Genomic DNA, 22,754 nt, shown 5'->3' with positions numbered 1-22,754 from the left:
TAATAATCATTGAATTTTAGAATGGCTTATGGAGCTTATGGGACCTTAAAGATCATCAGGTTCCAACCCCAGTGTCATGGGAGCTTGGAATTCACTGGGTACACCCAACTGATTGGATGCAGCCTGCTATCATTACTTGTATTTCCAGCCTTGCTGTTGATGTCGTACAAGACAGAGTGTATGTTGTGGTGACTGCTGTCAGGATTTGGGGCTGTGCTTTGGAGGCTGCAGGATCCAACTGAGAGTGCATCTTTTTTGTGCCAAACACTGGCTCAGCATGGTGAGATAGTCCTTGCAGAGATGTTGTAGCCAAACAACAGAATAAAGCATGAAATGAAAATATATTGGTCAGCAAGGGGCATGGGATGCTGAAGGATGCCCTCAGGCATCTGAAGAACAAACGTTGCTGTCTTTGCTCCCTGCCCAATTGCTGCAGCTGCAAAACTGGGAAAACATTATTTATTCTAATGTGAAGGAGAACAGTAGATTGCTTAGCAAGAGGCTCTAAATGGCATTTTTGGAAATGATTTACTTGTTTGGAAACCTGCCCCCTCAGCTGGAGCCACAGTGTCTGTGTGCCTGGCTCGTGTCTGAGAATGGCAACGGGGCCTTTGCATCAGTCCTCTTGAAAAATGCACTAATAACTAAGAACCAAATATAATACAGCATTTCTTTTATCTTTGATAATGAGACACATATGTTTTACTGCATGTTTTTGAGAGCATTATAGGCTCTCAAAGCTCTTTTTAAGTCTAATATTTAATTTAATGACCTAGAACTAATAAGTTTTATTTACCAAGCTGAAAAAAATGTCTTGCAGTAACTGAGGTAATTTATTTCAGTTTACCTTTAATAATAATGCTCAAATCAACAGTTCATGGAGAGCCCAAATGCCCCCAAGTCTATTCTGTGCAGTGTAAATTCATCCCACTGTATTGGTAAAAGCACTGATGCATTTCAAATGGTGCAGATGCATGTGGAATAAATGAATTATTTATAGTTTGCTTTGCATAGATATTAAGAACTTCATAAGTGCAAATATTATTCACTGTGAAAAAGGGTTGTGTTGAGATGCTGCTTTGAGAGCCCTGAAGAATAGAATAGCATTGTTAGAGCTGTAGCATGGTTAGCTGGGGCACAGGCTTCTCCAGGCTGCTCCTCTGTGATCTTAAGCACTTCTGAGTCACCAAACTCAGAGCCTTTTCCTTAGCACAGTTGGACTGGAGTAGAAGGAAAGCCTTGATCACCAGGTGAACAATTTCCAGTCTTGTGTGGTGTTTGTAGGTGCTCTTGAACACAGGTGCTGCAAGTTCGGGGCACACACTCACCCCAGCTCTTATCTTGTGTTAAATCAATGTGAACTACTCACTGGTTAGTGTAAATTTGGAAGAAGCATAAAGAAAGCCAGGTTACTCTTTTGGAATACTTGCTTCATTGCCCATTGTGCTCAACAGAGATACCAAATAGTTACTTTCAATTATTTTTAATGGTGTGTTGAAATGGTTTGAGAGAATGGGTTTACTGAACTTAACGGCTCAAAGACAACTTATCACACTCCCAATTCTGGTGTGCTGAACATCGTATTTCCCACCTCATGGCAATTTGTTTTTGTGATATTTGTGTGGATGTTCTGGCTTTTTGGTCACTCTTGAAATATTTTCTGAAATATACAAGAAGCTACCTGGAGCACAGCACAGTGGTTCGTGGCATTGAAGATTTCATTGATCTTTGAGCTCCACAGCACAGAGAAACCATACAGATGACCTTGTGCTGGCACAGAGACATGACACTGAAGGAAAACGCCATGTAGACCAGAGGAAAACCTGGGGGAAAGACTGAAGGAGGCTATTCTGTTAGCACACCCTTACATGGAGGTTTAGTCAGGAATGACGTTTAGAATGACTTTTTCTTTGATCTGTGAATGTATGAAACAGTTAAGTAGGCACACAGTGACCTTTGAGGTTGTTTTGGTGGCAGTGGAAGTTTCCATGTGCTATTTGTAATCTGAATATCCTCATGAAGTGACATCCTGTGTTGCTAAAACAGAACAGATTAAGGTTCATGCTCTGTCAAGACTACTCCAGTAGACAAGAAGAGCAGAGCAGGTTAAATGTCTTGATCCATAGTTTTGATTTTACAGCCCATTCTGGATCATCATCTTCAGGGTTTTCAATAGATACTCTACTCTGAGAGCACTGAGGGAGTTTGCCTTGCTCCCTGCCTTGCTGCTGCTAGGCACTTCCCTAAGTTTAGCAGTGACAGTAACCTATTTGCTAAAGACAAGAAACCCTGGAATTAATGGCTTTTTAACATACTATTACAGACCGTGAAGGAGAGCATTTCTGCCATGTAGCTATTCTGTTCATTGCTGCTAGAGAGAATGAAATGAGAAATCAATTTAGCTCTCTTAAAAATTAATACAGTCTGCAGGAACAAGCTGGGAAGCAGCTCTGCACTTGCCTTTAGAAGGGTGGCTGTGCCCAGCTTCACTGAAGCACTAGGGTGCTGTGGGGCGTGTGTGGCTGGCAGGCTGAGAATGGGGAAAGTCCTGATAGTGAAAAATATCACACACTATAAAAGCAGAAGTGACACAGTAATGGTCAATTTGATTTTTTGCTTGTTTTTGAGTAGTTTGATGTCTTGAGGAGGTCAAAATTTTCAGGTAGATAGACTCCATAGGTAACCAGTTTACTCAACCATTCCCTTGGGTGTCACTGGTTTTCAGCATCAGCATCTCTGCGCCAAAAGTCCTCTTGAAATACCAAAACATGGCTTTACCTAATGAAAACCTAAACACCCGTATGCAAAAATCATCAAATAATAGAATCACAGAATGGCTTGGGTTGGAAAGGGCCTTCAAGACCATCTAGTTCCAACCCCATGCTGTGGGCTGGTTGCCACCCACCAGATCAGGCTGCCCAGGGCCCCATCCAACCTGGCCTTGAGCACCTCCAGGGGTGGGGAACCCACAGTTTCTCTGGACAGCCTGTAAAAATATGTAAAAAATATTTTAAAAAGAAAAAAAAGAAAAGCGATCTCAGATGTTCAGCATAATAGCTTTGTGTTTGTTATGGCTGTGCATCACACCAGATTGAGTGAAGAGGCCAACAAATGGACAGGACTGGTGGTGTGAAGGTCACCTTTGAGGAGTGAGATGTAAGGGAGCAAGTGATGGAGAAGGTTTGGCTGCAGTGAGGATGAGGGAGAACCCCATGTATTATGGGGGTGTGCAAGGAGGAGCAGAGGCTGTGGTTGTGAAAGTGATGAGAAGAGCCCTATCCTATATAAGAATGCCTTAATAGTCTAAAACAAGTAGCTGGAAAAGGCATTCATTTGCTTGGGTGACTTTATAGGGAACTGCTAAAGAGGAAAAGATGGATGCAGGAGATGTTCTTCACTTCACTTTCCTTCTTGTCAGAGCTCTGCTAACGCCCACTCTACATAACTGCCTAATTCTGTTTTCATTGATATAATTTTTCAAAGAGTAGGAAAAATAGGCTTCCCCACAAGCAATATAACACTCACACTTTCACATGTTGGATCAGCAAGCGCTTCCTAGACTTTTTATATCCATTTGCAAAAAGAGATTTCCAGTTTTCCTTTCATGCCTGGCTCCACTCAAATTAGTGTTTCTCTCTCAAAATACCTCAGCAACGAGGCGGTGCTTCCTGCCATGATGGTGTCTGCCAGCAAGGAGCATCTGTGGGGAATAATTTGATGCTGCAACAGGTGTGAGAACCAGGAGCATTTGGGCTCTGGTGTGTGTTCAATTTGTTTGCAGATTTGAGGTAGAAATCCACGGAGATTGGGTGGAAGCCACCCCCGTTGTCATGATTTATGCTGCACCAGGGCTTTGCACGGCTGGTGGCTGATAGAAATATGCAAACTTCAGAGCTTCCTGCAGCTGGACCCAGTTCACAGGGGGGAGGATTTTGATTAAAAAAAAAAAAGAGAGAGAACAGCAGATGGGAATATAGGGAAGAAGCATCATTCTTCCATCATTCTTCCACGGGGAGCTGCTGGGGGACTTTAGAAGATGCAGCTCGCATCAGCAGTGTTTCTCTGGCTGAAGGAAAAGAAATGCCAGCTCTGCCTGTGTGCTAGCAGTTTGAGACAAATTAAAAAAGGATCTGGTTTTTCATCTTATTCAGAATGGTTTGAAATCAGAACTCACTGCCAAAGGAGACACACTGGTTTTGCAGGGATTTAACTGGATTAGGTGTTTTTCTGGTTTGTGTTAGTTAAAATTCCAGGTGAAGAGCTGCGGGTCCAGTGTGACACTGATAAATGTGCTTCCATGGCTTATACCTGTAAAGCAGGCACCAAACTCCCAGCTGCCCCAGCCCCTGATGAAGGAAAACTGCTGTGATGGCAATTTCCTTCGACAAGCCTGTGAAAGGAAAGTGTTTGGTATTGTAGCAAAGTAAAGGTAAAATAAAGGTGCTTTGTTCTTTTTTTTTTTTTCCTTTGTCCCTTCAGATGTCTCTAGCACAAAAGGGAAAGAGAAGGGAGAAAAGTAAGGCAGCCCGTACACAGCTCCCAGGTGATGGTGATATCATAGAATCGTTAAATTTGAAATTGACCACTAAGATCATCTTCAACCACCAACCCATTCCTACCATGACCACTGACCATGTCCTATGGTGCCACATCTCCACTGTTCTGGAACATCTCCAAGGACAGTGACCCCACCACCTCCCTGGGCAGCCTGTGCCAGTGCCCATGAACTCCTTCAGAGAGGAAGATTCTTCCTAATATCATCTCCCTCACCCAGGCATCTGTCAGTGCCTTGCCTTGATTAGGGTTGCCTTGGGGAGGGGGGTGTAAGAAATGTGTTCTATTTAGATCCAGCACTGCTGAGAAAATCTGAGTAGACAGGTGGGGAATTCAGTTTTGAGCTTTGGGTAAGGAAGATCAAGAATGGAAGTTTGCATGGATTTGCTGAGGGTTTTCCTAGTAATCATGCTGATGTAAGAATGCAAATATTTTGGGATAGAGACATTGAGGAGATGAGCATCTAGAAAAAAAAAAAAAAAGAGGAAAGAAATGAGTTGCATAATTGCAGGATAACCACAAGAGAGAGAGGGCTGATAAGAAAGGAGAGCCCTTCCGTGTGTTTGAGCCTCTTGTTAAACAGTTGATCCTGATAACAACAAACAGCTTGCATCTTCAGCATTGATTTCCAGAGATCTGGAATCTGCCCACAGAGTCCAGCTTTTGAGCCCTATATTCTGTAGGAGACAAAAAGGTTCCTTTTTTTCTCTTTCTCAAGGCAGTTTTTCATTTATTGCATTGCTCTTTGTGTCTGATTCCATGTTGCAGGTATTGACTTGAAGTAAAGCACATTATCCTGACTCAGGATCTTTCCATGAGCACACTCCACTGCTCTTAGATGCTTGTTGAACATGGAGTACTTATAAAGGATAATTAGGGTAGTATGTATTCTTCTACTTGATCCCTTTTAATGAACATGAAATAAATATATATCCTGAAACAATAACTTCACAAATTAGAGATGGGAAGTGCTGTATTATATTGTGGTGATTAAATTTATATCAGATATTTGTAATTGAAATTTCAACATGCAAAGATTTACTTCTCTAAGAAAGAAAACCTCTAGTGAGTTTGGATCTCCTGACTGCATTAAGCTGTTGACTCTATAAGAAGCAGTACTTTTATTATTCTTAGAAGAAATAACACCAGGCTTATATATATAATTCATTAAAAGAAATACAGAGTGAAATAATTATCGTTGATCAAGGGAATAGAATTATGTTTTAAAATTTAGCTATACAAATCTCACATCAGTGAAAATTCAGTTGAGAACAGAAGAGACCAAAGTTTTGCCCAACCCCAAATTCTGTTTCTGTCAGTGGCAATAAGTGTATGCACAGGGATGTGAGATTTATGCACTGTTTAGCTCAGAGGAATATCAGATCCATTATTATTATTATGAGATAAGCCCAAATGTGTTTCTCTTCCAAATCACTTCCAAGTGTCCTCCAGTTCCTCCTGCATCCCTGTATGCTTCATCAAGGGGTTTCTTAGGCCTAGAGCCTGCTGCGTGAAGAACTGTCTCCTCTTCCTCACTTAGGAGTTTGTTCTCATTTGCTTTGCTTGTTGGCCCTTAGATCAGTATTCTGGGTCACCCTTGTTTCTTGAATGCTTTCCATCTCTAATTCTTCATTTTCGAGACAATAGGATCATGGCCACGCATAAGAATTGCACAGAAGTACCAAGAGCTGCAGGTCATTCAATTTGTTTGACCCTAAAGAAAAGGCAGAATCTTTTCCACTGTGATAGATATATGTGATCTTGTGCCAAATTATACCACGCTGAGGGACTACAAAACTGTAAAAACATGGAATAAATATACCTACCATGGCTTTCAGCATGTGTCTCAGAGCTTTGTATTAGTTATTTGGCTGGCAACTCTTCATTGTCAGTAACAAGGAAGAAGACTCTCTGATAGAAAATAAGGTGATCCTCTGAGACAGCTGTTGCATGCTGTGAAATGATCTCTGGTTATAGCACCTCTTCAAAGGCACTTCTAATGTCATACTTAGTGGGGAGAAAAAAAATCAAGGTAAGCCAACAAAGGTATAGAAATGAAAGAAGGAAAATAAAAGGCAAGGAAGAAGAGAGTAGGAAGCTATTTCCTAGAATAAACGCTTGGTTGATGGCAAGAGCTGAATGTGTTACCAGATTTTTGTACAGCTGGGCAGGGAGCTCTCCTTCACAGCCCTGCCAGCAGAGCATGGTGCCAAGCTTTCGTGTTGCTACTTCACCTCAAGGCCCAGCTTCAGTCTTGTATGTGATTTGTCAGTGCCTAAGGTTTGCAGTAAGTCACCAAATAAGGACAGTTGGCTTCAAAGCTCACTCACCTTCTGGGGAAGGCAGCTTACAATGGAATGGATGGTAAAAGTATGCAAAGTCTAGTAAAACAGTGAGGAGTTTCAAAAGCTCGTGCCAAGAAGGGAAAAATCAGCTTCAGCTCAAAAGCAATTTGTCCATGAAGGGCAAAAGTTTGGATCTGCTGCCTAAATGATATTTATTTTGGCATGCACTGGACCTTGTGAAAAATCAACTGCATGTTGCTGGAGTGATAAACCCAGCATTTTACAGACACTTTGGGCTTGCTGAAGCTATGTTCGGTGTGTGGTCATTCAGGCAGAGCAAGTCAGTCCAGGTGCTGCTTGGAAGTGTTGGCCTTGTTGTACACTTGCTATATACCATAGCATTTTCTTCTGAGATGAGAAGAAATATGGGTTTGTTCAAGTCAACAAGGCTTGGACAAATGTATAATATCCACCAATTCAACCTGGAAAATGTGTCCAGAAAGATTTCATATAGTTAAATTTTTTACCACCCTAGTAAATGCTTACTATCAGTCCTATTCTTCTATTAAATTAATAATCAGCATAGCTTATTATTTACAGCCCTCATACATGTTACAGGTCTTTGCCTTAATATTGGTTAGGATAACCGTGTTTCTAGGGTTCAGGAGCAGGGAATGCCAGTCACACCTTTAGTCTTTGTTTCTTTCCCTTTTTTTAATGTCTTGTATGGGGAGATAGTTTTACAAGAAGAATTATATACCAACAATTGTAGTATTCCTAACTTTTTCTTAAAAATTGGTTTTAATTTTTTGTAATTATTGGTGGTAGGTGAATGGTTGCACTAGATGATCTTGGAGATCTTCACCAACCCTGGTGATTCTATGATTCTGTTGTTGTTGGTTTTTTAATGGACACAGAATTGCCATCCAAAATGGATCTGGGTATGAAGAACAGCAGAGGATTTATAATCAGTTTTCTGTTGCAATCATTTTTTTGAGGGAAACAATATTGAATGACATTCAGGAGAGAACAATATTGAATATAGCCTGTTTTTACCAGTTTGAGGGACACTATCATCTTAATCAAAACACTGTGTTTTGATTGCTCTATCCAAAAGGGATAGATTGTTGCGGGAATAGGCACTGTCCAAAGAAGCATAAAGTCTACAAGAGAAGCATTTAAATGCATGTTGAAGGCAGGATTGCCCTGAATGGCATAGAAATGATGTAAGAATTGAGAAAATAAGGAAAAACATGAAGAGGTGACAGTTTTTTCATTGAATAAGAACAGAAGATATTGTTTGGTTTGAAAGCCATCTGCTGAAAGTTATTAACACATTGAGGGCCCACTGAAAAGACACTTTTAGACAAAATATTGTCTAGGATTCAGGAAAGGACCAGTTCTTCTTTTGGTATAATCATATTTAATCCATTGCATTTAAATGGATGTGTAGGTGTTCATCTTTTCTGTTTCAGTGTCTGTATCAGCTTGCCCTCCTAGCTGCAAAACACTGCTGATTCAAGACTGATGGAGTTAAGGGTAGGAGCGCTGCACAACACTTGTTCCTTGGTGAGAACAGGAATAAGAACAAGAATAATGTGGAACAAGAAATCCGATGTGTCACTTCTGTGATTCATGTTGGGCTGCCAGTCCAGGGAGCTGGGCCAATTACTGTGGACAAACAGGTTTGAGATGTCCAGGGAAAGCCTTTATACATGGCTGATAAGAATTTAATTTCCTCATTGGGAATTCATTTGAAAGCAGTTTAATTACAAACTGCTCTTCTCAGTAGCTGTCCGTTTGAGTTGAGTGTCTGTTCGGCTTCAGGTGCTGCTCCTTGCTGGATTTGCAGCCAACACCATACCCAAACATTCATTAACAGCCTTTTGCATCTACGGAAATCATTTCCATCAGCTCTGTAATGCAGTGCCCTCTTGTGACCAGCACACAGTAACCAAAATGAGCAGGGCATTGGGTTTAGTGTCTTTCCTTGATTTTCAGAGGTCTGGAGTCAGAGCGATGGCTACAGCCCTGCCACGCTCCTTCTGTTCTTGGACTTCAACATCCATCCAGAATAAGGAGGTGTAAATGGGATCTGTATGCGTAGTGAATATGCTTATTAATACACAAAGATCTCATTCAGCTGGTATTGAAATGTCAGAACACTGAGCATAATAATAGTAACAGGAAGAAAAAAAAAAACAACCACTCTGTGTGTTCTTTCTGTTCTGGCCACTAAGAAGTGTAATTGGGCCGGGGGAGAGAGAAGAATCCAAGGAAATGCATGGAGGAATTAAGAAAGCAAGCTGTGAGTTCACATTCTAATGAAAATTTATTCATAGATTCCTTTTTCTTTTTTTTTCTTAATGTCAGATGGCTTATTCCATTCATTTGTAACACACAGGGTTATATGCTCCCATCTGTGAGGGCAACCTAAATGAGGCAGATAAGAGTGGTTGTTGTTGGCCAAGAAGTGAGGGATCACCAAGGGATGCTGCAGCTCTAAAGGGTGCTTGGAGCAAAGGTGCCAGCAAGGAGGTAGTGACAGCTGTCACATCAGCTGGCAGCTACAGTAGCAGTTGCTCTTGAGGTCTCATACTCCAGATAAACTCAATGCCTGCATATCACCCATTTTGGCCACCGCACAAGCTGGGATATTCTGCGTGCTGCCAGTTGCCTGCACTTTGTTTTGCTGTTTTGATGCATAGTGAGATTATGAAACCTATACAATGTGTGAGTAAAGGTGTTCTGGATCTGTTTCCTCGGAATTAGTTGCTTGGAGTTAAATTGCATTTGATCTCTGCTGGTTTGTGGAACTGAGATCTGGTTTAGTGAACATGGTTGTGGTGATGGTTTGATGGTTGAACTAGATGGGGGGCGGGAGCGACATAATTTGCCCTGGCTGGAATCAAAATGCATTTACTCTAGAGGATTTCTCATTCATTTTTTTTCTTAATGGCAGTCTCTCTCTCCTTTTTCCATGCATGCGTTATGGAAGCTGGGAAGATAATCTTTTTGAAGTTGAAATGCATTCTGTTTCTCATATGCACTTCAGCTTTTCACGTCTATGCCACTGAGCTGTGATGTGTGCCTACAGAGTTCCCAGATTGGGGCCTTTGAAGTGAAGTTCAGTCTCACAAATGAGCTGCAGAATTGTAGCTGGTTTAATATTTGGGACTGGAATTTCAAAGATGTGCACAGACTGGGCCTATGGTTTGGTTCCTCAGCATTCTTTCAATGAGAGTGAATAAGCTTTCTTTGAGTTGAGTTGTGATATATTTGGGATTAGACAGGAAAAAAAAAAAAAAGAGAAACAGGTTGGTGTTATGGATTTCTATAGTCTTAAGTTTTCCCAAGGCTCAGCCTTCTTTGAGCTTTTGACAAATGATTTACAAGCCTGCAAGAGATGCACCTTGATTTAGGAATTTATCTGAGTTATAATTGTGTTTTATTTTACTGGCTACTACTGCCAAAGCACTGCTGCACCAACTACAGCTGTATTGAAGTGATAAGCAATTAAAACCATTTCTTGCATAATAAAACACATTCTTTCATGTTGTACTTACTTAATGTACCAGTGCAGTGTGTTACACAGCATATTTAGCTTAATTATGGTAAATCACCTATTTCAAGTTTCTATTTCTACTTCTCACGTTAAAAAAAATAAAATGCTGGAAACAATAAAAGAATAATGATCCAATGCCAGGAAGATAAAAATGGGATTTCTGTTGTCTCCTGGAATTAAAGGCTGTAGTGATGTTGTTAGAGGCAAGCTGTTCTCCATCCCTTGTTGCACCCTTGCATCAGCATCATAATATACAACAGATTGTAACTTATTTCTGCACTGAGGTTCAGCAAGGCTGAACAAACAGGAGCTGCTGGTGGAGGGCAGGTGGATGGAAGACATAAAGCAGGCTGGTTACGAAGGGCTGTGTTGTGTTGCAAGTGCCAAGGTGTATTAAGGGCCATCCTCATAACAAGGGTATGGAGATGGGGTTTCATTGCCATTCGTAGAACCACTGAATCGTAGAATCCGTAAGTTTGGAAAAGACCAGTAAGATCATGTAGTCCAACAGTCAACTCATCCCATAGCACTAACCATGTCCCTCTGTGCCACACCTCCAGGGATGGTGATTCCACCACCTCCCTGTGCAGCCTGTGCCACTGCATCACCACTCCTGAGAAGAAATTCTTCCCAATATTCCTAATAATCACCACATATGCTATACACTCTCTCTCTCTCTCTCTCTGTGTCTGCTCTCCCAAAGTCAGTTTATTGTAACATCTGGGGATGGGAAGTGCTTCTGCATTTTCTCTTTGGTAAGCAGCTCAATACAGAAATGGGCTTGCTTTGTGCTTGGGGGAGTGGATTTTGATCCAGTTATGAGTACCTATGATAAATAACAAATAGAGGCACTACAGTGTATCTTGGAAGAGCAACAGGTCATAGTATTAAATGAGTCATCATAACATTCTTCTTTTCTACCTGAATTTAAGACTGTGTTTATCTGGACACCTAAGTAGGCTTCTGCTGGGGGGTTGACTGCCTTTATTTTGCATTGTAGTCTCTGCAGTTTGATTTTATAGCAGTTAAGAAGCATGCATGGCCCTAGCATTTGCTGCCTGTTTATTTGAAAGGAACCTACCACACTGGCTCTCTGAACATCAATCTCTGAACGTAGCTGGCTACATCTGGTAGGATTAAATGTTTTTAGGGCCTTGGTGCAATGCTCAGCAACCTGTTCAACCTCCACTTGCCCTATCTGCTCTCACTTGTCACACAGAAAACACTTTTTTTCCAGGAAATCCTAAGCCTCTTACAGCTTACCTTTCATGCCAGGTACTCACATGGAGTGTTTGGATGATATAAACCTTTTGCTTTGCCTGGCACTTACCAGCTGCTTCATCCTCTTGTGGGTGAATTTGTGGGTGGGAATGTGGCAGTCCAAGCAGCAAGCACCCACCACTGCCCTGCCTGCTTCTGGGTGCCTGCTTTTATTGTGATGCTGTTCCCACAGTAACCTTCTGAATTTCAACATAAACTAGCAGCCACCCTTGGTCCTACAAATGTCAGGCATCTCTACAAGCTGGTATTTTCTTTCTGCATGCTGCAGGCCTGCTGTGGGTAGTCTGGATTTACTTTCTCCATCCAGAACCTTCTCTTTGGCCCCAGTGTGTGTGTGTACTGCGGTGACGGTTGTGGGATTTCCTTTTTCTTTTTTTTTCCTTTCCCTTCCTTTCCCTTGTTTTTTCCTTTTCTCTTTTTTTTTTTTCCTCTTCCCCTTTTTTCTTCCCCTTCCTTTTACCCTTCCCTTTCCCCTTCCCCTCCCCTTCTTATTCCCTTCCCTTTCCCATCTCCTTCCTCCTTTCTTTTCCCTTCCCTCCCCTCCCCTTCTATCTTTTCTATTATATATTTATTTATTTAAATAATTTAAATTCCACTTCCTCATCCTCACATGTTTTTATGAATGAATATGATTATAGTACACACTTCTGCCAGTTTGAAAACACCAGCTCAGTCTGTAACACCATCCTACCCTATTGTGTGCTTTCTTCCTGTTAAAGGGTGAAAACAGTGGGCTCTTCTCTCATTTCCAGCTGCAGCAGCTGGCCTCCCCAGGTGGAATAGTGTTTCCACTTGCAAAATTCTGAGGATTCTTTCAGCTTTTCCAGTCCCACTAGAAAGGATTGCAAAGTCTCTTGCTACAGCAACAGAGGTGAGAAATGACTGAAAGCTCCTGGTCCACTCTGGGCAGCCCCATGATGGTGACAGCCATGCGGATGGCCAATGCAGTGCTGCCTCATCCCTGCCCTCTGCCCTCTGGACCCCGTATAATTTGTTTCCAGCCCTACTGGTCACACTGCTGTCTAGAAGCTAATCTCTCTGAAATGGCTCAGAATAATTGTAAGATTTAGGTTTTCCTTATTCACCAGTCTCCCTTTATCTTAGAGGCTGAGAACAGTAATTTCCCTGATGCTGACTTTCATCAGACTGAGACACGCTTGGTTATCTTTCATGTCCAAATCTACAATGCTTGAAACAATTGAGAAGTTGCCTTTTCCTCTGAATCTGTGGCTCTGAATGACTAGAGTCTCCTAACAACCCTGATATTACTTTCTGCCTTTCACCAACTGATCCTTCTAAGTTGCTGCATGTGATATTTTTTTCCCCGTTTTTCTTTCTCGAGTAATCTGATAAAAAAGTTGCAGTTTCTTTAGGAGTATTTTATCAGAACTGGAATTAAATACTTATCCCCCCCCCTATTTTTTATCAGTGAATTATTTCTGCTTTTCAGGCTCTCTGACAAATAATGAAAATTATCCTCAAAAGCATGTCTGCCATTCTTTTACCTTACAAACCAGTCTCTCTCCTCTGAAAATGTGTCCCTACAGAGTCTCAATGCAGAAGCTGTACAGCCATAGCCATATATACTTGAGCAGTGCAAATCTGTAGCTAGATGTAATTCCTTCAACTTCCTTGCATCTGCCAGAAGTGAAACTCATCCTTTTGGAGGTAAAATTGTCCCTTGACCTTCTGTCTGCTGTGATGAGCTGTCTGTCTGGTGCCCAGTTTGGACCATGTGAATAGGAGACCTGGATCAGCCAGGTAATCCTGCAGTCCAGCTTTGGGTTTCTAATCATGGCAGTAGCTGATGCTACATTGGACTTGAGCCTGACCCATTTTAGTCATCCATGGATTCTGTCATTCACATATTCTGTGATTTTGTGATAACAGAAGCACTGGATTACAAGTGATAAATAATTATCCTGCCCATTTCCTTCAATATCTGCCAGTTTATTAGTCAGTAAATGTTTGTCCATGAATTTTGATACTCTTTTTTTTTTTATGTTTTGGGAAATAATGAATACCTTCTTGCTCTCTTGATGATGTTCCAATGTATAGGTGGCTGTTTAGGCTACCTTGGCTTGTAGAGCTGACAAGTTGAGGGCCTTGTGATCTTTCTCCTGTATTGCAGCTGGCACTTCCAGGTCGGGCAATGTAGCAGCACCAGTGTGCAGGCTCCCAGACTCCCTCTGCTTTTCTGAATAGGAAAACCCTAGGAAGGAATGAAGAGCTTTTCATGCCTGGAAAAGCAAAAACAGCCTTCAAAATTGGAGACCTAATACGTTCTTCCCTTAAAAAAAAAAAACAATAGAATCATGGAATCATCTAGGTTGGCAAACACCTTCAAGATCATCAATTCCAGTTATCAACTAGACTTCGCAAGTCTCATCTCTAAATATTCCTTAATGTCACATCCACACATTTCAAATACTTCCAGAGATGGGGATTCCACCCTCTCCTAGGCAGCCTGTTCCAATGCATGGCCACATCTCCATGAAGAAGTTCTTTCTAATGTCCAGTCTCAACCTTCCCTGACACAACTGAGGCCATTAATGCCAGTGTTTTTATCTTGTTTTACCCTAAATGAGAGGAGACAGCACAAGTTCAACAATTGCATGGGGCAGGAGCTCCTGGCATTTAGTTTGTTTTCTCTGCATTCACTTTACCTGCCCAAATTTAAGAAAGCTGTCTGCGAAGAGTCTGGGAAACTCTGACACTGCAAATTCGTCATCAGTCTGGAGCTTCTTACTTGCATTTGTTCCATTTACCATTTCAAAGAAAAAAAAAAAAGAAGAAGAAAGAAAGAAATTGCTGAAGCTCACACTGACTGCATAGCAGCAAGGCTGCTTCATTATTTCAAGTAATCACTACTTTCTGTAATCGGTCACTTTTGCAAGTGTGACTGTATGTTGTGCCTAAAGTCTGGATTCTACCAGGCAGACAGGTTCCTGGAAGTTAAGAGAGGAGGGGAAGCCAGTGGCATGACCTCTGCTGTTGAAGAAATCAATTATCTAATGGAATAAATGGCTTTATGCCTGAAAGTTAAGATTTTCAGCATCATTTACATTGAACACCAGCCCCAAAGAAAGGCAGGTATAAAAAATGAGATGCGCTGATGACGTTTGTCAGCTATGGTGACAGCTTTAAATCAGGCTGCAAATACTCATCAGTTTGCTGGACAGAATTCATTACTGACAGAGATTACTGCATTGCTTTTTGTCTTTGATTGAGATATGTTCCATATAAATAAATGCTTCTTCAATTGAACAAATCACACATTTCAAGACAATATTCCAAGAATATTGTTAATTGATAATAAGATAAGATAGTGCAACTTACAGACCAGCTAAACTTCACAGTGTTTTGCTTGGAGTATAATGCAGAGCAATTTGTTCCTCTTTTAAGCAGAGTGATTTTTCTGTTCATTAATTCAGACACTGCGTTGATGGCTCATATTGAATATAACAGCAAGATTTACTGCCCTAACAAATCTGCACTGCTTCATTTGTTCTTCCCTATTCGTATCAGAAGTATGCGCAGTAGATTAGTGGCTGATTTTAAGCTCATTACACTTTAAGAAATAACAAAAAGGCCTTTCACTTCCTGATTCCAACTCTATAGTAGCTTCCATGTAATGATCTTGAAGTTTCACACATTATGGAAGTGTTACTTTTTGCAGTATCTCCAAGCAGGATTTTAGGGAGGAATAGAAGTGTGGTAGCGACGTAACTGGGAGCAGTAATATAATTTCCATCAGATCAAGTGATGCTCAAGAAAAAATCACAAGGTATTAACAGGCCACTGACTCATTGGCTTAACAAGATGCTTCTCTCGTGTCTTGAACTTAGAGCTGAGGGCAAGCATTCATGGCCAGGTTTTCCTGCAATTAAGAGGTATTCTGACAGTATTACAATTATCCAGATGCTTTACTGGCTGTATTTAAAATGAGCTTTTTTCCTACCTAGAATTTAAAATGTAATTGGAAAACAACTGCTGTTGCTGACATAGGATGATTATTAAAACGGTAATCTTTCTCAGAATGCTTGATAATGAGCTTAGTTATTCCGTTTTTCAAGGATACCTGAGAATACAAATTTGGACTACATTTTCCTCTCTTAACAAATGATGCTTCAGCCTTAATGGCCTAAGAATACGTGTATAAACGAGAAATATATGTAGAGTGTATTAATATATTTTATTGAAATACTGCAAAAAATTGTTGGCACAAAAGTTTTTCTTCATGACCTATCACAGAAGCTGGAAGTTGAAGTTGTAAATAAGCAGTGCTGGATCAGACCCCAGACATCATCTGTGCTGGTGTCTGGCTGGGGACACAAGCAGATGCTTAGGAAAGATTTTTAAGAGTACATCATTTCTCATGGCAGTAATTTGGAACATGCTTCTGGTCAACACAAATCTCTCATTCAATGGAGTTAAATCCAGGTGGCTGCCGGTCACAAGTGGTGCCCCCCAGAGCTCAGTACTAGGACAGCTTCTATTTAACATCTTCATTAACGATCTTGATGAGGGGATTGAGTGCACTCTCAGTAAGTTTGCAGACAACACCAAGTTGGGAGGGAGTGCTGATCTGCCTGAGGGGAGAAGGGCACTACAGAGGGACCTGGACAGACTGGATCGATGGGCCAAGGCAAACTGTATGAGTTTCAATAGGGCCAAGTGTCAGGTCCTGCATTTTGCTCACAGTAACCCCAGGCAACCCTACAGGCTTGGGGAGAAGTGGCTGGAAAGCTGCCTGATGGTGGAAAGGGACCTTGGTGTACTGACGGACAATCAGCTGAATATGTGCCCAGGTGGCCAAGAAGGCCAGTGGCATCCTGGCTTGTATCAGGAGTTGTGGTGAGCAGGATTAGGGAAGTAATTCTGCCCCTGTACTCAGCACTTGTGAGGCTTCATCTCCAGTACTGTGTTCAGTTTTGGGCACTTCCGTACAGAAAGGACATTGAGGTGCTGGAGCAGGTCCAAAGAAGGGCAACGAGGCTGATGAAGGGCTTGGAGAATGTGCCCTATGAAGAGAGACTGAAGGAACTGGGGCTGTTTAGTTTGGGGAAAAGGAGGCTGAGGGGAGACCTTACTGCTCTCTTCCAATACCTGAAAGGTGCTTACAGTGAGAGGGGGTTGGTCTTTTCTCACTGGTGCCAGGTCGAGGGGAAATGGCCTTAATTTGCACCAGGGTAAGTTTAGGTTGGATATTAGGAAAATCTTCTTTTCAGAAAGGGTTGTTAAGCGCTGGAATAGGCTCCCCAGGGAGGTGGTTGAGTCACCATCCCTGGATGTGTTTAAAAACCATTTGGTTGTGGTGCTCAGGGACATGATTTAGCAAGGGTTGTTAGAGTTTGGGTAGTATGGTTGGGTTGTGGTTGGACTTGATGATCTTTAAGGTCTTTTCCAACCCAAGCAATTCTATGATTCTGAGATTCAGGGACTTTCCAAAAAGTGTCTCCCCTCAAGGCCTATAATCTTTCCTGGATTTTTCATCCATTTTTCTAAATCCTGCTTTACTCTGCTAAACTGCTTTACTCTGAGACCACAATGTCCACCACTTGACTACCTTCTGTGTGAAGAAATAATCCCTTTTATTTGTGTTGAACCTGTCACTGGGTGGCATCATTTAATGCCTCCTAATATTTATTTTGGAAGAGGCAGGAAATTAGCATTGCCTACTTACGTTCTCCATGCTTAAAACTTTTTGGATGTCTGTCCTAGTTCTTCCGTCAGTACATTTACAGATTAAAAATACAATCAGGACTCTGCCCCCAAAGAATTTGCTTCACCTTATTCTCAAAATAGATTTTTTCCTTTTGTTGTTGTTGTTGTTGTAAACCAGTGATGTGTAGGTGGTGACTGTTTTCTTATGAATAAGTACTGTGCAGAAACTTTACATCTGCACATACAAAGTAGTTTACAGAGATGGATAATGACTGGTCATCATGAGTTTGAAATTGATAAGAAGTCTGACATATGGGTAAGGAAGGAACATGCCGCCTTTGACTCATCCCTGGACAACCCATGGGTTATGCTTAATCATTCATCTGTCCCTAAGACTTGTGGGATGCACCATGACATCACCCTGAGGCAGACACAGCGAGGGATGGTTTCCCTACCTGAAGCCAAAGGCAGATGTTGGGTAGGACCCATCAGTTCTCTATGTTAGTTTAGCTAGGTTGCTAAAAACGCAGTAACCCTACTTCTGTGTCTGGAAGAACTGCTGAATCCTTTCATGACAACATGCTTGTGACTTCGGTTTCATCTTTTATCTGTGGGGCAGTGCATGCAAGCACATATCAGACATGAACTTCAGTTTATGACATCTGACAAGATCACTGCCCCCTATTGTTGTAATGTTTTTTCATCCTGAACCTTCGACCTGCCACCCAACTCTCATTTGGAGTCTCTTTCATATGCCATCCCAGCCTTTCTGTAGTAGGTTTTGAGCTCTTGAGGGCTGGAGACTGCCTGAGCTACTCCTGCTGCAGGATTCTTGTCCTTGTGCAGACATCCTGGGTGCTGAGGTAGTCCCAAAGTGCAACAAGAGTAAGGTGATTTGTCATGGTGCATGTGAAAATAGACATTTCTTCCCATGAATCTCCTTCTGGTATTAGGACAAGCAGCAGAGTCAGAAGATCTGTACAAAACCAGCTTCAAAAATATGCTGTGTCAAAAAGTAAGTTGCCTTTAGCCTTCAGGGACTTTCCAGGCATCTGATGTAATATATATTAAGGATCTTGGAAACCTTTCAGTGCAAGGAATATTTTCTGACCTTGTTTTTCTACACTAATAATATGACAATATGACAAACAGTTTGATGGCTATCCTCCAAGCCACCTTAACGTTAAAGCAGTAGCTGAATTAGAAAATCTATGCTCTTTACAGGAAGGCTCCCAGCAGTCCTTTTGAATCAAGTGCATTGTTGGGTTCCACACAGACAGACAATATCAGACTTCCTTAATGATATTTTCTTTTTCTCCTCGCAGATAATGAATTCATTTATCGAAACCAGAATGGCACAGTGATTCTGAGGAATGTTGAAACTAACAATTCAACAGTATTAATAGAAAACAAAAAAATTGTAAGTATTTTCTATTAATGACCATAATTTCAGTTTTCTTGCAGTTGGATCAGAAAAACAGAGAATGACTTGGGTTTCAACCCTGCGTTGTCAAGGAGAAACAATACGCTGGTAATGCTGTGAGCTAAGCAGCAGCCAATAATTTGAAATTCAGCTCCAGTTTTCATTATTATACTGCAAGCTCAGTTTCTTTTATACTACAGGAAAGTATCATATAGATATTTGAAGTTAGTCTTGCATATGACATATAATTGGAAGGTACATAATTCTGGTCTTTGCATGCTTAATAGAAAAAAAAACGATTCTATTTACTGTCTGTTGGTAGCATTCTTCACATTACTCCATGTAAATGCTTATTTTTTAACTTGTGGATTTAATGATTTTTCTTGCCTAACGTTTGTAATGTGATTTCAGTGTTGTTAATGAGTAGCGATGATGAGTAGTAATGGGTTGCATATGGCAGAAACCCCAAGTAATTACTGGGGAAAGAAGTTAGTAGACTCTTATGAGAATGAATGGAAATAAAATAAATTCACAGTTAAAACAGTGCATCATTTATAAAAAGGAAGCATCATTTTTGTGTAGCAGATGAAGTCAGCTTTGTGCTAGAAGATTAAATGTCGGAGTGTTTGCAAAATATCCTTTAAAAAACGAATTCCTGAGGTTAAATATTCTTATGTTTGTTCCAGCTGTGAGATATAAATCATGTTGTTCTGGTAAAATTGCATCACTTCCTTCCAATTTTAGTCAGATTGGAGGTTTGTTCATTGTTTGGTTTGGTTTGGTTTTTGTGTAATATCATTGCAAAAGTCCAGAAGTACAGAATAGCTAACAGACTATCAATGACCCAAGGTCTCCAGAAAACTGCAGACTTGACTTGGTCTCAAAAAATAGAACTAAATGAACAAGAAAATTTTAAAACTGAATTCTAGGTTGAGCTTATTATGCAGTAAACCTGAGTACATGACTCATATAGAGTAGAGTTAGAGTGTAGGCTAGAGTACAGTATTTTATTTTAATGAGACAAGGAATTCATCACTGAATTATTACTGCAGGACTCAACCTTAAACGTCACATCCTGCCATTTAACTTTTGCTACACCATGCAAGCAATCTTTTTTGTTTTCTTTCTTTTTTTTTAAACAGAGTATAACCCCTTTCTTCTGGTGTTCTGTTCTTTTTTTCTTTCATTTTTTTGTCAACCTAACAGACCACGACATGAAGTGTCAGTAACCTAGGGCCAGTAGGGCAGCACAGATGAATGTTGTAAAATATACCCATCCTAGATAAAACGAATCAGTGCAATATGCTGACTAGAACCAGGATCTGTTGATCTCTGGCTTTCTCCAGTTTGATGTAATGGTGATTCTTCTATCTGTTATGTATTGCCTTTTCTCCATGGGTTCACTCCACTAACAAGAAGGTCTGCTGTAGTCGGGCTAATTCCATTTCTTCTCTCTTTTATTCCTCTCATTTTTAATTTTTACCAATCACAAGAAAAGTGCAGTGTTACAAGATAACCCTACTCTTCAGTGTTACAGCTTTCCTGCTGCCTGCTCTACCCCTGCTCCTCTGTCCTCTAGATAAACAAATCTGCACAACATCACCTCCGCGTTCATCCCAAAAGTTCTAGTAAGAGCTGCTGTAATACCTCTTTCTGTCACACTGTATTTGTCCTCTTCCTTGCCAGCCTCAGGTCAGAATAACTTCTGCTGCCTTGGAGTGTTTTCCTTTCTCTGTGTCAGTAATATATCAGCAAACAAGACGTGCCTTCACTCTGAACCACAGTGGCCCATCGGTCCCCGCTGTCGTTGTCCCACCTCATGCCCCTTCCACTCTGCTCATGCTGGGGAGGTCTCTTTTCATGGGATGCTGTACATTTCCCTTAAGTCCAACTTCCCCCTCCCATTCTGCTACCAGAGAATATCTCAGTGACTTGAAGCCAGTTTATTAGGTGAGGGGACAGGATTTAAGAGCTTTAAAAGACAGTGGATGAGTGTTGTATTGGCAGCACCTCTCTCTGGTGCCGTGTGTATTGGCACTGTATGTTGTGAAGCACACTGGAAAGGAGAAGGGATGTCTGCACTACACAAAAGAGAAGTGCAGCAGGGAGAATTCATGACAAGTCTGAGATATTCTGGCATCTATTCTCGTTAGCAAGACTCACAGTGCAGCGTTTTACAGAGTTCAGATCAGGATGCACAAGGAAAACTGAATCACCACACTATACCAAAAACTTTCTTGACTGGGGAAAACAGCTTTAGGATTCCTCAGTGTTGTCTTAACTGGGATAGGCAGTGGTGTCTTCTTACTATTAATTTGTTCTGATGGGTATTTACTGCTTGCTACCTCCAGCACTGTGGCCAGTGACTGCAGGGAATGAGGGAATTAAGTTGTTTACCACATTTTTTCCTCTACCTGCTGTCCACCAGCCTCTGTGCAATGGATTTGGAAGGAGAACTTTCCTGAGGAAGCTGTCTGGTCTGTGTCGTAGTGTGGTTATCTTTTCTCTTACGGAAACATACATTTGCCTGCATAAATTTTCTGTTGTTTTTTTGTTTGTTTGTTTGTTTGCTTTAAAGAGATACAAGATGTTGTTTTTCAAGATGCTTAGTCTGGCAGTAATCTTCATCTATATAAGGACAGCTCAAAAACTGAAAATAAAAAAAATAATTTTAATGTCTGGTTTATTTTCTAGGTTTCCTTGAAGGCCGTTCGATATGAAGTGTCACCTGACCGGGAATACGCACTTTTTGCTTTTGATGTTGAACCAGTAAGTAAACAGATGTGATTTCGGAGCACAAAGTGACTGGTAGCCTCACTTTTTTTTTCTTTTCCTGATTTTTTTTTTTTTCCCAAATCTATGTCAGTAAAATGGTATTTTAAATTAATTGCCTCTAATGAAACAAAGAAAGAAAACCTCTCACTTGGATATTCTGAAAGCATGTCACACTGCCATCTAGTAGAGGAGAAAGGTATAAATTACAGCACGGAGGAAACACTGTCATTGCCCGAATTTTGTAAGCTTTGGGAGGAGAGTTGTAAGGACATGTCTTTGCTACAAGGATTTCTATTCCTCTTCTGTGTAATTTTTTTTTCAGTCACGCTATAAATTTCTTCCCAAGAACAAAAAGCAACTGTCAGTGTCTCCCACAACTGAAATAATACATTAATTATGGTGTCACTGTTCCCAGTACTGCAGTTAGGGCTGAGCTATCACTTCCATTATAAATCCTTTTCTTCGGAGGTTTTGGTATAAATCATTTGTAAGAAATCACCATTGGGTTACTTCTGAGTTTTAGATTAGGGTAATTCTTTTCTACCAAACTTCAAAAGAGAAAAGTATAATGAGTCATTTTTAAATAACTAAAGCACCAGGCGCAAGGAAAGCAGTTCTTAGGCATGAATAATATTTATTTTCTTTTAAAATACTGCTGGTGTAAGATCTGAAAGAATTTGAATGATGGCTATGTTGTATCACTTGGATAAACTGTAAGCCCCATACATTCTATTTCCATAATTTAGGAATGCACCAATTCCTCAAAATGAAAATAATTCATTCACTAGCAACTGCAAGTCCTTTTCCATACAATAAATCTGGTTTGAGCTGCTAACCAAAGGAAATTTGTGGGTCCTTGGGTAGTAGAGTTTGTCATCCTGTTGCCCATCTGATTTCTCTGCTGTCATCATTGGGGTTATTCCTGACTCACAGTAGTGTAATGGTTTGGAGAACAATGCCTGCTGCTAGGAAAAGGTCAAATAAAACTGTAATGTAAACTTCAGGAATAACTCATAAACCCTTCCTTGGGAAAGGAAAGCCCAAGGTGGAAAGGGAAAGTTTGGGAAGAAGATTTCAGGATGTGACTAGATGTGTACTATGTGCAAAAACACAGAAAATTCCTCAGGGGTTCATATGTGAGTTTCTGATAGCAAGAATTCCCAAAACACTTTTCTGAAACAAAACTAAATGAAAAAAATCTTTT

At 40.8% G+C, this 22,754-nt stretch overlaps 1 protein-coding gene across 1 annotated transcript in view; it reads left to right on the top strand.

Annotated features, from left to right (window-relative positions):
- Positions 1-22,754, top strand: part of DPP6 (dipeptidyl peptidase like 6) — a 364,672-nt gene that overhangs the window by 217,024 nt on the left and 124,894 nt on the right. Inside the window, exons 4-5 of the mRNA XM_042888547.1 lie at positions 18,678-18,772; positions 21,470-21,544. Coding sequence (XP_042744481.1) covers positions 18,678-18,772; positions 21,470-21,544 — 170 coding nt within the window. The remainder of the gene's footprint in view (positions 1-18,677; positions 18,773-21,469; positions 21,545-22,754) is intronic.

Source organism: Lagopus leucura, unplaced genomic scaffold, assembly GCF_019238085.1.
Source record: "Lagopus leucura isolate 7727_CA_CO unplaced genomic scaffold, USGS_WTPT01 Super-Scaffold_100157, whole genome shotgun sequence".
NCBI lineage: Eukaryota > Metazoa > Chordata > Aves > Galliformes > Phasianidae > Lagopus > Lagopus leucura.
Note: the sequence above shows the minus strand (reverse complement) of the source record. Positions and strands in the feature narration are given on the sequence as shown.